We start from the raw sequence: 18,395 nt of genomic DNA, 5'->3' as shown, positions 1-18,395 counted from the left end.
CAGCCACTTATTGTCCTTCACACAGCAATTTTTGCAACTTAGGACAAGGCTGTTGGTTGAACAGTTACTATCAACTTAGAAGTAGTACTTTCACTGTGAAAACTCTAATAACCTGCAGTTAGTCATGCTGTAGCCCTGAGCACATGGAGCTTATAATACCTGTGTAAAGCCCTGTTAGTACCTTACTAGTAAGCAATACAATATTACAAACCAGAAGCTGTGAATATTTTTTCTAATCATTTTACATTAGTAGAAGTAAAAACAATACCATTTTCCCCAGCTGCAGACATACTCAAAGAATCTAACTTGACTTGCAGACTCTTGCTACATCGATTTGCAAAACTGGTTGTTAAAAATGTATTCTTTTAATTAGACTGTGAAATAATTTCCTTGTTATATCTATGGCACAATAAATATGAAAGACAACAGCATTGCTGCATACTTGCTTTTCTGGACAGAACTACATAAATTAATTGGGAAAAAAAAGTTTGGTCTATATTATGTTAAGCTGAAATAGGAATTTCTGTTTTTAAGTAGAATACATTCTGTTTTGTTTCTTAGGTTACGGGTTCTCACTCTCATGAATTCCTGCGGTTATCCTTAATTACAAAGATATGCTGTCATCTTTCCAAGCTTTCTTGTAAATGTCTCTCTTTGATAAGTGATATCAATACTAAGCACCTTGTCGCTAATGAATAACTGTTTCTTCTTTCTCCATCTTGGCCAGTTTGACAGCTTCCCACCCACACACTGTTCACTGCTTTTCCTACCAATGTGTTTCCTACCCTTTCTTAAAGCAGTCACATTTATTCTTGATAACTTTCACATTAGAATAAAAAGCACATTCAACTAGTAAGTTATTTTCTTCAGGCTTTGGAACATCAACTAAAGTGCTCCCAAACACATAAGGTATTATGGAACAATATACATGAACTAGTTATTTTTATATCATTTACTTTTTTTATAAATCTAATTTACTCATGGAAAAATGAGAGCATTTTTGCTGGAAAAGCACACATTGAGAATCCATTTTAACCTGTTGGACTTGACTTTCAAGTTTAATTACTACTGCAGTTTAAATACTAATAGACAAAACAAACACACAAACAAAACAGACATACATACAAAAAATTTAAAAAGCCCAGATTCATACAGAGCATGTATCAAATGTGATCCAAAAGTACCATATTGCAAGCAATGGATGCATACAAGTTATTTCATCCTTCAATACCTGGAAGGTACTGAATGCTGGGGTGAAGTACGTCAACGTTTTATAACCACTTACCATCAGAAAATACATGCCATTAGTGAAATTACAGCCTACAAACTTTCTGTTGTTAAATTCATTGAAACCAGAATTTAATTCATAAGGAATCACAAGAGTAATTTTAAATAGCAACAACATAATCATTTTATAAAAACATAATCAGATTAATGCAAAAATAATTTCTTGTAAACACCACAACTGAGTCTTCACTAGTCATAACAACAGGGCCCTGGTTTAATTTCTAAGCATCGCATTTGACTATTTTTTACCGTGGAATGCTAGTTCAGAAGTTAATAACTGTCCCTCATTCTAAATCATTTACTGGCTGTATAATTTTAAATGACTGATTGTTAAATAATTAGTGATAAAATACTGCTGGATAAAAAAGAGACTATTTAATTTCCTTGGCATGCTTTTCCTGTTGTCTTTTATATTTAAAAACAAGTAAGTACACAGGGCCACAAAAAAAAAAAAAAAGACTAATCCTGCATATTTCTTGTTCTGTTGAAGAAGTGTATTGTTTTAACCAACAAGACAATTTGGCCTTCATAAACTGCAAGTTTAGGCTGAGGTTTTTATAAAACAGAGTTGTGGGGGAGAGCAAAGATAAATACAACTTTGCCTTCAAACAAGAAGGGTACTTAGGTACCTCAAGGGTAAATAGAAAAATTTTTTCTTTATAAAACAATCTGACGACATAGGCATGATAAGCATACACTTAATGTGGAATGTCTAATATTTTAAATTGTGGTGACTAATTGTGATATGGCCCTAAAGTGCTGGCTTATTTTGTAGTACAGCCACGACTGTACAGAATTAATATTTTGTCGCAAGGCTGCTGCAAAAGACTTATAGAAAGAAATAGCGTGGATGGAAATTTGACAAGCCATAGGCAGATATATGAGTACCAGCAACAACAACAAAAGGTCACCCTTTGCTGTATTCCTAGCTGGTCTTCAAAATTAGACATGTCAAATATGAGAGGTATCCACTACATTGCTCTCTACAGCGTGAGGAAGAGGTCACCATTTCAAGTCATTTTCTGAAAGGAAAGAAGCCTATTTCAATATGGTACAAAAAGTGCATTTTCCCTCATCTGCTTTCTCGTGATTGCTTGTGATGAAATTAAAATACTTTTCACAATGATATCCAGTACAGAAATTTGACCCAACTTACTGAATTTCAATGAAGTGAAGGTACAATGAACAACAGCCTTACAATGGTAAGAGAATCCAAGAACCCCTCCACTCCTAACTCACACTTGATATTTTTTTTCAACAAAAATCTCTAACTGCCGAGTTTTTATTTATCCATCAATACCAAGTCACTTGGTAGAGATTTTTTTTTTCATACAGAAAGCATCTCTAAGGCCAAGGAAAACAACTAGGACAATGCAGAATTTTGCAAACTTTGCAAATTAACTGTGGCTGAAGAGAGCTGTGCACAGGAGAGAGTAACATGAGCTTACAGTGTTATTCATCATGTTTCTACTCCATTTGCACAGGAAGACAAAGCCAGAGTTTACCACCTGCGTGTTCTTTTCCCTCAACACTGAACTTTTCCAGAGGTCCTAAAGCACAGCTTAAAGGGAATAATCTTGATATCTAATACTTTGATTAAGATTAGAACTTTCAAAAAGCACGCAAAGCAGAAGCTGTTATAGAAGGTGAACAATTTTGCTACAGCTAGATGCAAAATTCTGAGCATCTCCTGGTTAGTTAAGAACCCAGTCTGTTTTCAGCACTGTTGCACGCTTAGTTCCACTTTCAATTTTCCCTAAAAAAAAAAAATCAAGTACAGAAGTACATTTAGAGTGCATATAACATGGTGGTTTTGTTATGAGAGGGAGTTTTTTGTGTTGTTTCTGTGAACTCTTACCCAGAACATCCTCTTCTTCGCCATCATCTGAGTCATCAGTCGCATGTCCAGCGATACAGACAAACAGCATGAAAAAGGTTAAAGGTAAGAAACATCCCCTCTTTCTTCCTTTCATCTTTCCTGAATAACATATAAATGACAATATACACTTTAATCAAATTTCTTGAGTGCTCTGCAAAAGTCATTAGCAGGGTAGAACATAGGTTTATGGGTAGATACACAGAGAGCTTTGGAATAATGTAAGATACTTTAGTATAATTATATTATAAGCACAATGAATAACACGACAAGATATTTAGTTGCTTTCAGCTGATTTCAAGTCTCCCATCCCATCTCCAGTACATACTAGAGACATTGACATTATTTTTATTTAAAGCCACAATTTTAAATCACCTCCCAGAATACATAACAATATAAAATGTAATACTTTGTACTTTTAAATAAATTTTTAATGTCCTTATTTCTAGTTCTTCAGAATAAGTTTTACTCTGTCTGCAGACCATGGGTTCGTTGCCAAAAGCACAGTATTATATTTTTAACAAATATTTCATCAATTTATAGTTATCAAGTTCCTGGAAGCTGCAGTTCACTGTAGTCAGTGAACTTTTTCGGAACATGGGCTTTAACAGTATTAAATAGTATTTTGTATCTTGCAGATCCCCTTAATATTGAATTCCTTGGTTAATAAGTGCAGAGCTATTCTTTTCCACATGGGATCAGTGCAGCCACAGTTATTCACACAAAGAAAATTATTCCACAGAAGCCAGCATGTTCAAGTTATGCTGAAAATAAGGTTGTGTATGCACATATTGGAGAGCACCTTAGGAAAACTTTTGCTTTAATTATTTAGAAATACATGTTTTCAAACTAATTAAAAGCTTATTAGGTAACCCTGAATTCTAACTAGAGAGTAGGCTCAATATCTTCTTTAGCTACCGACAGATGTCCCCTTTTCTTAAAGTATGATATCAAACTTTGGCTAATTAACACCAACTTCATAAAAATCTAAAGGACTAGGAAGTTCCTTGCCTTCAGGCATTGTTTTATCTTTACTGTTTTTGTCTACTTGTCTATGAAGATGGGTGATGCAGAGGTGCTAAAACAATGAGGGAAGGAGGGTCTGGGGGAAGAGCCTGCCACCCGACTTTGGATATAGTTGTATAGTAAGAGTTGTATCTTCAACACCAAACCAGAGCCCGAATTTTCACTTCTCATTTGAGAATGTTTCATTTTTTTTCCTCCTGTTTCAATTTTTTTCCTCCAGTGTTTTCCTAACTTACAGTGCTGTAGAAAAAAAAAAAAAAAAAAAAGGTGTGTTCTGCTGGCTGCCTCATATCCCTACAGCATTGCTAAAAGACAAGAAAGAAAACATGACACTGTGTTATGGACTCAACACTTCATTCTGACATGTCAGACAAGGTTTAATCACATTCATTAATGCTACTGTCTGCACTAACTTGTGTACCCCTTCTGGCTATCTTTCTTACTACTTTGTCATTCTGTCTATAAGTCTCTTATTTATGTGTGATCATTATGTGCATTAATTATTTCCTTTTTCTAATGCTCCCAACAGTAATTCTGTTGTTGTGCCACCAATAGGCTTTAAAAAATAATACACTGTTAGAGCAAGAGTCTTTACTGAAATGTTCATTGCTATCCACTCAATACTTTCGAGTTCCAGGCCTAACATTAGCGTTAACAAACTGTCTTTTTAAGATATTCTCAGCATTTCATTTTATTATTTTTCAGATAATTTTCAGTTTTCCAGTAAACCAAACAGCAGAGACTCCCTCTTCAACAGTTAGAGCAAAGTAACTGTTCAAGACCAAGGGCAACAGCCAACCTTGACATTACTGTCACATTTTCAGAAAGATTGATAAGCTTCTGTGTGTGTGCTGGAATTTAATGCCTGAATGTCCACAGAGATGCAACTGTTTGTGCACTGCCTTGCAAAAATCATGTTTGAGACTTCAGACACTAGAAATAAGCCACATACATAATAAGCAAAAATTTTAACATATTGAAATAATACCACATCAGAGAATATCATACATCCAAAACAGACCAACAAAGCATCTGAAAAAAAGTTTTATTGACTATATTTCTGCACAAAGTCAAGAGAGTTGACAACATTCCTTTTTAGTTTCCATAGGCCAGTATGATTTCCAGAAACAGAACACCGCTTATGATACATTTGGCCTAATACCAAATTTTCATCCATGCAAAGTTTTGTAGTACAAGGTCTTAGAAGATTTCTATATATTTTTTATCACAAGTTTAGATAAATTAGAGCAAATCTCTTTATTCACTATTTGATAAGAAGTATAGCCATGCTTTAAAGAGGAAAAAAAAAAAACCTCCTTACAAGGTAATGTGAAGTTGTCTAAGAGTCTCTTTATAATTTGTGAGACATCTGAGTTATGATATTAGTTTGACACTAACTAAAATAATATAGATCCACAACTAAGAAACAACTGTATGGGGAGAAATATTAAGGAAAATTTTCAAATAATTGGATAAGTACTCAGCATTATAATGTAAATAAAGGTGGTGATAGTTTGATATCATTTAAAGCTGGATAAAATCTGAAATAACCATCAAATATTCAGATTTGATACTCAGATAGCTAAAAAAGAACCTGAAAAGTCTGAAAGACTTTGCCTGACTACTCTGAGTTCATAGGAATGAAAAATTACAGAACAGACTTTCAATTTTAGTTTTTAAAATGACATGGGAAAGGGGAATTTTCTAAGTACTTTCTTTTCCTTACAAGCCTTAATTGGTAATAACTGACATGGTTATGACCCTTCATAAAGGGATTTGGAAATTACCCACAGCCTCAATTGCCCATGGATTAATTCCAAGTTTGCCCTGTGGCTCTCATTTTCTGTATTTGAGTTTTTCCAAACATGATGGCAATTGAGTAAATCCATTTTTATTGTCATCCTATATTCCCAAAACTTTGTTCCCAATTAGAAGGAAAATATAGGAAAATCATCCAGAAATGGAAATCCACAACAAATGTTTCATTTGAAGATGAGTCTTTAAAATAAAATTTTGTATTTTTTTTTTGCACTTTAAAATAAAATTTTGTACAGCTACCATGCATAATTGCCACTGCGCGATTATGAGGATAAATGACTGTGTTTGTATAGAGATCAAAAATCTCACTGGGGTCCGGTATTACTGTTCTTCCACTTAACTCCTGTATTCCCTGAAAAGAGGATGTTGTGGAAAGTCAGATTCATTTATGCTCGGCCAATTTCACAAGACAGAAAATTTAGGCTAACTGTATATCTACCTTGTTGCGAAGTCTACTGACCAAACATAATTGCCTTTCTTCTGGCTAGCCTTCCCACAGGGTTGTACATTCCCAGAGCACAGTATCAGGTATGGGTAGAAATGGGACGAAGGGGGTGCAGGTGTTAGTACTGAAATGATTAAATCCTTAAATCCTTTAATTCCTAAAGGAAGAGTAAAATCCAAGATCAAAGTGAACTTGGCTGTGCTTTTTCAATTAAAAAAACCCAGCCATCTAGAAAAGTCCAAGTTCTCTGATTTAACATTCAGTTGCTCTGTAACAGAATTTTAAAGCTGTAAGCTTTAATTGATATATTTAATTGATATTGATTTTTGATTATTATGATATTGGTTTTATTTCTTTTTTCTTTTTTTTTTTTAATACATTGTGAAGGTTATTGCATTTAAATGAAAGGTAAAATTCAAATTACTGTAACTATGACATTCATCTCAGTAAAGTATAAAAGAACTTGTGTGAAGCACTGCATGTTATGGGAAATATTGGAAATGCTTTGAGCATAAATAACTCATGTTAAATGGTCTGATTATATAGACCCAAAAAAAAAGAAAATCTCTGGGAGTAAATATAGCCCCTTACTCTAGAAAGGGTTCTAATTTAGGACAGCAAAAGATCAGTCCAGCATTAATAGTGGCTTTTCTATATGTCAAAGTGTCACTAATGCAAATTTCATAAATTCCTAAAAACATTTCCTTAGGAGCTGTGCTGCTCCCAAACTAACTAGCTTTTAGATGAGATTTTTTTTTATCTATAAACAGAAAATGTTTAAGTTGCCTGACAAGGGAATCAAAGGTCTATGGGTGGTAGCTGGGAGTGACTCACTGATTTAATTAAATGCTTTGACTTGTGAATAATGCCACTAGCTTCCCTCAAGCTGGAATATAGGTGGACAAAGCAGATCACAAGCAATCAAGGAAGTTCCCAGTACGAGACCCTTATTACCTCTCTTATAACCAGGTCTTTTTTATCCTGCCACCTAAACACAGAAATACCAGGAGGCTCTCTAGATTTTTTGCTAAAAGCAGATAAGTAGAAAACTCACTGCATTCTCTGAGCAGTTTACAGCCATTGGAGTCAGACCTTTTATCTGTATGTTTACTTAGTCTGTTCTGCAGCAATTTCTATAGTTACCAGAATGTTTAGAAACAAGCGTTTCTTCAGCACCCTATTTATCTCTAACCAGCTAACTGGAAAAAGCAAAATAAAAGCTAGCATTTCCACAGTAGCCAGAAACAGACAGCTTCAGAAAATGGCACAAAGTGACATTGTAATGACTGTAAAAGTGACTCATTCACACTGACAGCCCAGGAAATGGAAGGAGAAAAAAAAAAAGAAAAAAAAGGATACAGTAAATGGAGGAATAAAAAGTTAAATTAGCACAGCCTGAAATTAAAGAAGGTCTAATTAGACAGCATTACAGTGCCTCTGATATGAAAACAGACCTTTATTAGCTCAATGTCCTTCTCGGGTGTTATATTTGCCCTACGGTATCTTGTACCACCTACTGGGATGTATATGACAGAGAATTAATTGGATTGTACCTGTAGAATTGTCTCCCAGCTGGCTGAGTCAGTGAGTTGCCTGAAAGTATTTTACTACACATGCTGTGTTACAGCTTTTTGAAACATCATGTTTGCTCACTTACTCTGGAGAAGTAAGAACAATGAAGAAAGTATGAATCCTATCACATCATTTATCAATTCTAAAACTGTGTTCCTTTAATTAAAAGGCAAGCCAAGGGCAATGCAAGATAAATGTTTATGGAACTCAGTTTGATTCACTAAAGTTAGGGACAGATGACTAATATTTGACTGTTGAAGTCATGCATCCTTGACATATCTGTTTTTCCCAACACTACAAGCATTACCCAAGGCACATCACGAAAAGTAGAAAAAGATGCTACAGAAACCAGACAAATTCTTTTTTTTTTTTCTTCATGAGACCACCAGAAATAAGAGGGAATTCTGTTTTTCCCAGATTATTTTCTGAATAAAATAAAGAGGAACATTTTTTTTTCCCCCGAGACAAACTGATAATCCTTTTGTGCATGTTTACTTCAGAGGACTGAGTATTGTCTGTAAGACAGCTTCTGTGCCACTGTAAAATATGTGCCAATTGTTAAATGTAGCACGGATAATTTATCATCAACTCCATCACTGCCATGTGCTAGAAAAGAAATCAACTGTGCAACACCTCAAACAACAGCAGACAAGGAGACCTGCCTGGGGAGTAAAGGACCACCAGGAATGAGACTCTACTTTCTCTCCAATTACCAAAGACTTTACTATAGCAAACTTCTCATTGCAGCTGGGAGAAGACCTATGGGTTGCAAGATTCCGTGGAAAATAATTACATATTTATAACTTCTGTATTTGCTTAATCATCCTTAAAGATGTAATAGAAAAATACACTGCTGTTATAATTAATTTATTTATAAAAATTATGATCCTCTAAAACATTGAGAGGTGCAATGTGAGTAGGTCTCCACTGTCAGGTTCTGCCTAGAAAGCTGTATTAAAATGTGAAAGTGGGAACTACAGTCTCTAACTCCCGCTCTTACCACTCCACTCTTACCACCTGCTACTACAGCAATTCTGTTGCAACTCTGCACTTTCTTGAAGCAACTATATCTTTCCATGATTCATTATTGTATACTCATGTTTGCTATGTACACCTGTGGCAACATTCTGCCCAACCTTGTGCTTTTGCACAAGTAGCTCTCTGCTCCTCTGGTGATGTAACTGTTCTTGAGAACCTATACACTCCTGGAGTCAGCCTAAATACTATTTTATTTTAACCCTGTACTATATTTAGTTATGCATCCGAATCAGACCTGGAATGCTTCACCTTTGCGAGAGCATGGGAGGTGAAGGTCGGGTGTGGAATGCTAAGGATCAGAAGACCTCAGAAGTTTTTGAATTTGTTCATAAAGGAATAGGCACACGGAATCAAAGTGTGGCAGCAGGTGAAGCTGTTTTTAAAATATTTAAATGTATTACAACAGAAGAAAGACTCAAAATTTGTCCTCCAGACCACATGCAAGCAAAATGTTCTTACTAGGAACTAGACAGGACTTGGACCTGTGCCTTCAACCAGAAGGAACTGTCACTGCCAATAAAGAAGCTTATAGACCTCATAAAAAAGTAAATATTGCAGAGAGTATCTCCTGAATGCCAGGACATATATTTGATATGCATCTGCATCCTAACCCAGAAAACACTCGCTTAGCTCAAGAAACATGTCAATAAGGTTGACCAATATGCCACTGTCTTGGGTAGACTGGTACTAAAGGTAGTTTTGAATTTTAATATTTTCCCTCTCCTATTTTCTGCTTTTTAAAACAATGTCCGCTTTGCAGTCAGCATGAGTGCAACAGCTTAGCCACCTTCCCAGTCTTCCCAAACTAGACTCCTGCTAAGACTTATTTCCTTAGCCACATGCTGATCTGGCAACAGAAAGCAGACTCATTTCAAAAACAAGACTAAAGCAACTTATTTTATTTCAATTCAGCAGTGAAAGGGACTGTTTCTCCACCACTCTGGGAGTATCAGCTTGACAAAGATTTTTCTTTGTGCAAAATTATGCTGAACCAATATGCAGTCTCCCTTTAGGTAACATTTCATATGCAGAAACACTGAAAAGGCACCATGGCAGCTGTACTACACTAACTTATCAAACATTCCTTGTAAAAATAAAAAATCCTCTTACTACGCAGTATCTGGTGTGGCTAGCAAAGATACAAAATGCAACTCAAGGTAAAAACTGCCTCTATCACAGCTATTATAGCTGTTATCAACACAAAGTGTCCTTTGTCAAGACAAATCCTTCTGCCCTTCCCATTGCACGAAGCAGGCAGACAGCTCTCTCAGCAGGGTATCATTAATGCATCTCCTGAGCCTACTATATAAACATATACATTTCACGTGATTTGAGAACATACCCTCTCAAGTTAGGACAATACATATACTACATGTAAATACAGTTAAGGTCTGTATTTAGTCTTGACATTCCACCTGCCTGTTTCCTTCCTCTCACAGACTTGTGGCAGAGTATTCCCAGAAACTGGATGAGGGGAACTGCAAGAGGTCATCAGGCACCATGTCTTTTTATGTATATATATAAAGAGGATATTCACACTGTGACTCAGAAACTTGTGCTCTGTATCAGTCCCAGAGTCAGTAGCAGTCTGACCTTCAAAGTGACATCAACGCAAAGCCTTGCAGTCTCCCAGTAACTTATCAGAAAGGAGGCAGTCTAACGTGGATCATCAGCAAGCAAACATTAGTAACTGAAAACATGAGCTACCAAAATTCCCACCCTTCAACTTACCTTCCTAATAGTCCACATCTCTCCTAAGACCAGAGACTCCACCAGATTATTCTAAGAACTTCAAATCACCTTTTCATTATGAAAGAGGATTTTGGTTGGTTACCTTTCATCATTCGACATGAAGGTTGACTTGCTGCTGCACTATTCTGGCATCTTAAATTTCCAAGTGAAAATTGGGTAGTGAAGTGAAAATTGGGAAGTTAAAATTTAGAAAAAACAAAGCTCTTCATTAACTTTTATGCTAAAAAGCTGCATGGCCTGATGTCACTGTTTCAGATTTAAACTTACACTTTGGTTCTGTTTGCATTAAAGTTGTAAATGATGCTTTGCAAACACAATTTACAAACTAACTGAAAAGAAAACCTTGTTATGTTTTGAAAGAAAAATCAATCAATTAATTAATAAGGCTACCACCAGAATACCCTTCTTTTTTCACATAACTATAGATGTCTCTTGACCTTTCACTTTCCTTTGTTGACTCCTTTTGCCTGTGCTTAAAAACAGTTTTCCATTTCCCCAACTTAGTGCCAGGATCTATTCCCTTCTACTCATCTCACACCTGGCTCTGGGTACTGCTGCCATCATGCTTCCACTCACCCTCTCTTGTCACACAGCTCCAGACCCTACTTCATCTCCTCCCCTGAGTTCTTCCCAGGTGGCTCAGTCTGGGCCTCACATCATCCAAGAGCTGGAAACCGGGAGAATGGGCTGAGAATGCATCCTACAGATGGCATGCCTTGGCAGAGGTAGCCTGCAAGAAACTTGCTCAACTCTATGGCAGTGTAGAGCAGACCACTTGATGCAAAGTTCAAGTTATTTACAAACCCTGAAATTAAGAGTTACTTTTTGAATAGCTGCACTTACCTCTTTCACAGGAACACAGGATTTGTCTACACCAAATTGCATAGCTACTAAAGAGACCTTGAGGGAATGTCTAATGATTTTCTAGCTACTTGCTCTAACCACAGAGAAAAAAAACAAAAAGCACATGGCACATGACCCAACTTTATGAGTTCATCATAAAGGACATACTGAGTACATTACTCGAATTTCTGTTTCCACCTCATAGAAGGCTGATTTAAACAGAAATAAAGAAATAACGAGTCAGTTCTTTATTTAGATGTGGCAATCACATCTATGTGACATGCCATATCTGAGGTAAATCTCTATTCATCATATACAGCCCTGTCTGCACTGTGAGATAACTTGCAATAATGAAAAGAAATATTAATTTGTTCCAACAAAAATTATTATTATTATTTTAATGTGGACTGATCCAAATCACTAGTTTCTATTATTTCATAAATCTGAAAACAAAAATAACCAAAAATCTATCACTACCACATACCCAATCCTGCACTAATTCTCCCCTTTGATAACAAGGTAAGATGTACCCAAACTGGTAGGAGAAAACTAGCTTAATGTTACATTTAATGCAAAATATAGCCCAACGCCTCAGAAAACTAAGCAGGAAAGATGTATACAGGCGTCATATAATGGTGCACAGTGTTTAGGTTTGGACAAAAAATAATTGGTGGTAGCAAAATCATATGTCATATAAATCTATTTTCAAATAGGGAATGCCTTCATCATTCTAATAGTACCTACCCTCACAACACAGAAGCAACAAACAAAACAGACAAGCAGCAATTTTAGTTATGCTTTTGGGAACTAGCACGGCAGTCCCAACAGCAAACACCAGGATTATAAAGCCTCCAACCTCTTCTTTCAGCAGTTTGGACTGAAAAAATACAGTGGATGTTTCCAAATCTCAGCTCTCCTCACTTAGAAAAAAACTGTCCTGTATTTAGCAGTTAGCTAGCCTACCCCAACCCTCTTCTCTAATGGACAATCATTTCAGTGCTGTGTATTTGTCTTCAACTCAGTTGTGTGCATTTCCACACCATACACACTACAGAAACATAACTACTTTATTGCACTGAAGTGAAGCTGCCACTTATTGAAAATGTAACAGGCAGGCAGGTTTAGGAGGAAACTATCTGCCGCAGTGGTGTCTTATGACTGATTTTGACCATACCTGACTATTAACATTGTGAAACCTCATAATTGTAAGTCACATTTTGCACACATACCAAGCATCAAAATACTAGTTATCTTGCTTTGCCATGCAAGTTTAACTCACCCTCTGTTTCCCGTGTCGATACACCAAACAGATTTTAACTGCAATGGCTGTGCACGCTCTGGATCATTGCACTGGTAATGCTACAATTACCACCAGTGGGAATACCCGCAAACAGCCTCAGATTATCACTCTGCACATACTTAAAACCAACACAAAATAACACTGCCACAGAGAGGAAAGGGTCACAGTCCCTTGTGAATCTTCCACCACCTAACTGGGGGGAGAGGAGATGGGGAGATGGAAACATGATAAAAAAAAAAGTGGCAGTAACAGTCAATCAATGGAAAAGTAAGAACATGTTTACAGAAAAACACTAATAAGTTTATATGGACCTTCCTGTCAAGGTCATAAAAACTGTACCAGCACCAGCTAAATATTTTCTTCATATACTTGTATGTCTAACTTGCTTGCTGCAGTTACTACCTTCAATATGGTTGTTTTAAAATCAGTTCTTTTGAAATGCTGTTTTCTGGAAGAAGGTTGTTGAACTTTCTGGAGTCCAGAGCTCATCCTGGGTCACCATGTTCAAATGTCTACTTTTTTTTTTTTTTCCTCTCTAAATAGTAGATCAAATTAACTAGGTAACTTCAGTTATGCATGGCACATATCAGGGAAAGTGACAACAATACTAAGGAAGGAAAATGAACAGCTGAATGACTAAAAAATAATCTATTTTGCTGTGCAGTAACTATAATAGGAAAGGAATCGTATGACTCCCCATATGGTTTTGCTCCATTCTATCCCCAGGGGCACTCTGTCCCATATTCTTAAGTTTCATAAGAGAAACACATAGAAGTCGGTAGTTCGTCTTTTTTTTTTTTCTTTTTTTTTTTTTTAAGAGCAGTTTTACCGGGTTCAAGCATGAAGAGCTTTAAAAATTGAGATCCCATTTTCAATCCTCACCAAAACCCTCTGCCCAGTTTTGGTTTCTTTAGAAACTGTTAGTATCTCCCAGTTTTCAAAGAGATAATATGACTATTCAAAATTTAGCCCAAACAAAGAGCATTGGAATTAGACAAACTGTAAACAGTGTGCTCCAAAATTGTAATGTGCAAGATTCATGCCATTCTTGAGGCCCATAAGCTCTACTGATGTTCTTTTTTTGTGTGTGTGTGTGTTTTTAATTTTAAAATTTCTCTTCTTGTTTCTGCACCCATGCTCTGACTTCCTCTGGCAGACATTCTCAGCACATGCTGAATGCACACCAAAAACCATAAACCAAAAACCACAATACTTGCAAAGCACTTCAAGCAGCTACCACTTTATTTTAAAACACAGAAGAGAGTTACAGCCAGAATCATCATCTTAAAGTAAATGTAGGTGCTAGAGCAGCTTCCCAGAACAGAAGAGACAGCAGCAGTTCCTCTTTTTGTCCAGAGGAGATTTGATATTCACATTTCCAGAAACTACCCTCATTCCATTGCTATATGTTGACATCTCTGAGAACAGTCTGTGCTCCCTCCACTAGCATAATTTAAGGTTCACAGGGTCACAAAGACATTGGTGACCCTGTACTGAACAGAGGACAAACTGGATGCTAATATTTGCTCCTGTTTATGCATTTAACATGGAAGGGTTATTGCAGAAACATCCTTGAAGCTAGATCTAGAATCCACTAGTTCTTCTCTGACTGTGGGTCTGGTCTAGCTAGAGGTGAGATTTCAGCTCTCTAGAGACTCTGTATATGTTTTCTAAGAGCCTATTTGGAAGCTTGTTCTTTTACATCTTTGCTTTGTTTCCTAGCCACGTTTTATCTTGGACAACTTTTCCCCCAGTCTCTTAAAATTTCCTCTCTGACAGAAATTTGGCCTCTTTTTTTGGTACGTTCTGTGTCATGGCCCTTCACACCTGACATCCAGCTCTTAAAGAGTTAACAGCAATTCAGGAGTTTTGACCATTAGACTTCCAACATTAACTCTGCGATGAGATTAAGGAGGATAGATAAATTCAGTGCCATTAATTGTTCAAACTCTCCTGAGACAAGAAGACCATAAAACTTCAGCTTAAAGTTACTCTGCATTTAGCTAGATGAGTTAAAATTCAGTTTTCATTAACAATATTAGTTAGTGGGGGCACTGCACTGCAAGGCTAAATGCACTTTGAAGATCAAATAACTTACACTGACAGTTGAAATTCATTTTATCTCCAAATTGCAAACTATACAGCTCACAAAGTAAGGATAAACAAAGACTACTGAAATTCAATTTCAAGTACAGTTGGTGATTCCTTACCATAGAAGTTATATATATATTTTTAAGAGACATAGATTTACCAAGCAATGGCATATGTGATTAGTTTTTTAATTAATCCTTTTAAGTGGGACATGTTTGACAGGAAAAAAACTAGAGCAGAATATGTTTTAATAGTCTTCAGCTCCTTAATATTGTTCTAACTGCATACATTTCACCCAAAGTAAGCTGGTTAATGATTGCAGTTTTCAAATGCAGCTCAAACAACAGGCCAGATTAATTTACTGTGGACATAGATGCTTGCTACCTTCACAGCTGATCACAAACTCTATCCTGATAGAATTAAAGAATGAGCAGAAGATGGCAAAGGGAAAAGGCCAACAATTTTCCCCAAGTAGGTTCCCAGCAATTATGAAAACATGCCTTTGCTGTTCATATCTATACTGGCAGCTTGGATTTCCTGTCTTTGCATCTGTCTATAAGGCATTCAGGAAGGAAGGTTTATATCTTTACATGTTTTCCATGAAGTACTTTGATGACTAATTTCTAGAGCACTGAGTCACACTGACCTTTCACATACTCCCCCCATCTAAATTGTTTGAGTTTTCCCTACTCCACTTTTCCCATAGTTACATGCCTTTTCCTCATTTAAGATGTATTTAGATTTTCTAGAACAGCTATTTATATTTTACCTTTTTTTTTTTTATGCAGACTGTTATCATTGTTTTTCACTGAAGAGTTACAGAAGATGAAGCTCATGTAGACTCTTACAAGTAAAATATTACAGAAGTCACTGACATTTTTCTGCCTTTTTTTTTTTTTAATTGGCACCAAGGTCTGCAAGCCCCATTCACTACCCTCTTTATTGCTCAGATGTTTTAGTACTTATGAATTTCCATATACATTATGAGTGAAATTGGATTGTACTAACATCAGCTTAATTTGGCTCATAAAATATTCTTGTACTTCTCCAAGTATTAATTGCTTCAAATGTTACATACCTTAGAAGGATTTGAAATAGCCTGGCAGACCACTCTGCCTGAATCAAGCCTCCCTTGAAGTTACTGTAGTAGAGGAATTGTTTGAATAAACAGAAGATTCAGTTCCCCCCCAAACTCCAGCTACTGATCAAAATGAATATATTCGTTTTTTGAATGGCTTTCTTTCAAAGATATTGAATTGCCTTGGTGCTAACAATACCTTAGTCTGACATTCTGACAACCAAAGATTAGTTGTATTAGTATTTGTAAAGTTACATTTATTGCTGTACTGTTTCAGATTTATACAGAAGTCTCCCTTTTTGCAGCTGGACTTTGAATCTAAACATTTGACTACTGCATCTACCACATTCTAAAGAAAACATAACAGTGGATGGACACTTTTCTGCCAGCTGAAGAAAAAAAGATCTCATGTAAAACAAATTCTGTTACAAAGTACTCACCGAACTCCTAGAAACAGTTGTTATACACACAGAGGATTCCTGAATCCGTGCTGAATGCGGTCCTCCCCTACTAAGTCACACTTAAGATAATACGTGGGGGTGTGGTGTAAAGCTACAAAGGCAGGATTGCAACCTGATCTTCCTAGAGCAGGAGCCTGCCTGTTGATTAATCAGCTAGTCCTCGTTCTTGCTTTTGTAGAGCACATGGGTTTACTCTGGGTACAAGTCAGAGCTCTGCAGCAGCGGCAGGGAAGCTTCCTGTTTAAGTTTTCGTATCTGCTCCCAGTTTAGAGCAACTGTGTTCTAAATGGCACTAGCTAAACTGAAACACAGTTTTAAAGAACAAAAGACAGCCTGTAGAATATTCTCTTCTTTTTACCTTGCAGACTTCAATTCATGAGAATGCCATACGCATTGCTTATTTAAGATAGAGATGTAGTTTACAGTTCTGTTCTTTTTGTCAGTTTTTAAATGAAGCCATTCACTCTAGATCTAGGCTGTGTTCATTACAGTACCTACACCTTGACTGCAAAGACTATTCTGCCTTGAGCAAAATACATACGCACAACCTAATTATGAATCGTGTAAGTATGTGCTGAAACAGTAAACATCATCACAGTAGCCATCCCTTTCCTCAGCTACTGTGCTCTTATAAGACAGAGACGTTGTAACTTGTGCATATAAAGACAGTAGACCAGAATCCTAGTCCTGGACACCACTTGAAAAGAATTTCCCAGGTAATGAATTAAATAGCAACAGAGACAGAAGGAACAGCTGGAGAACAGCAACTTATACAATTAGTAGCTGTAACCAATTGCAATTGTTTCCAGGCAAAGACAAACAGACAAATTAAAGGGAAGATTTATATTCATATGTTCATCAACATTCCGAAACAGACTGAAAAGTCTCAAAGTCTGTTAACAGGTTTACTTGCTCTGAAACAACCAGAAGTGTTCCTGGTAGCTTCTGAGATCTGTCATTCTTGGATTGTAGGACTGTCTGCAATCCATTTCAAGGCAAAGCCAGTAGCCATTTGAGTCCAACTATTAACTGGGTCAATAATCAAATGGATTAACTCTCCCGAAACGGACTAGAAGCACTCAAAACATAAAGAGCTTAAATACTGCGGGTTGGCTTCTGTCATACAGTTCCTAATTACCAACTCCGAGCTCAGATAAAGGGAGGAGCAAACCATTTCAGGAGACGCTAGGTAAATGCAAGTGGTCAGTCTCTCATCTGTGTGACACCCAAGCCTTTGAAAAACATTTTGGGAGCCCCTGTGTTAGAAATTGGTTTCTGGTAGAACTATCCACAAATCTATAAGGTAAGATGGACCAAAACAGATGTACTAAGGTTACATCATGATTTAAAGAATTCTGTCTATACACTTGCAATAGGAACAAAACCAACTAGGCTTCCAATAAATGACAGATATCTTCTTTTTGCTTTTCTTAAAATGTGGATTAACACAGATTCAAAGTTGCCCCACTATACAAGGCATTTACAGAAGAACTGCTTTATTTTTTGTCATATTGGATGCTGAGTGGGCTGAATTTACCAGTCTGTACAAACATATTTCTAATCTAGGGACCTGACATGGTCAAAACTTCAAGTAAGCTTCTTTTTGCTTTTTAATGGGAAATGTGTTTTTGTTCTATTTTGTTTTTTAAATGAATGTGCAAAAAAATTTTGGAGGTTTATATCAGAATGTATCAGCCTCATTCCTTATTTGTTTCTCCAAATTCTTCCTCAAGTCACGCAAATTTGGTGTGCAAAATAATGAAGAAATTCTGAAAGAATTAGCACACAGACATAAAAAAACAAGATGT

General features: G+C 36.4%; 1 protein-coding gene across 7 annotated transcripts in view; it reads right to left on the bottom strand.

Annotated features, from left to right (window-relative positions):
• Positions 1–18,395, bottom strand: part of TFPI (tissue factor pathway inhibitor) — a 74,723-nt gene that overhangs the window by 23,638 nt on the left and 32,690 nt on the right. Inside the window, exons 1-2 of one of the 7 annotated variants that reach the window (XR_001206145.3) lie at positions 16,567–16,806; positions 3,146–3,265 (exon numbers count right to left, since the gene is read on the bottom strand). Coding sequence is in view for 5 of the 7 variants with exons in the window: in XM_013178776.3 (XP_013034230.3) it covers positions 3,146–3,260 (115 nt within the window). In the remaining 2 variants the exon portion in view is untranslated. Of the gene's footprint in view, positions 1–3,145; positions 3,266–11,657; positions 11,682–16,566; positions 16,839–18,395 lie in introns of those variants that run through there. The other 6 variants (XM_013178776.3, XM_013178777.3, XM_013178773.3 and 3 more) reach the window with 6 other exon arrangements.

This window comes from Anser cygnoides, chromosome 6 (assembly GCF_040182565.1).
Source record: "Anser cygnoides isolate HZ-2024a breed goose chromosome 6, Taihu_goose_T2T_genome, whole genome shotgun sequence".
NCBI lineage: Eukaryota > Metazoa > Chordata > Aves > Anseriformes > Anatidae > Anser > Anser cygnoides.
The sequence above is the reverse complement of the archived record's forward strand: the minus strand, read 5'-3'. Positions and strand labels throughout refer to the sequence as shown.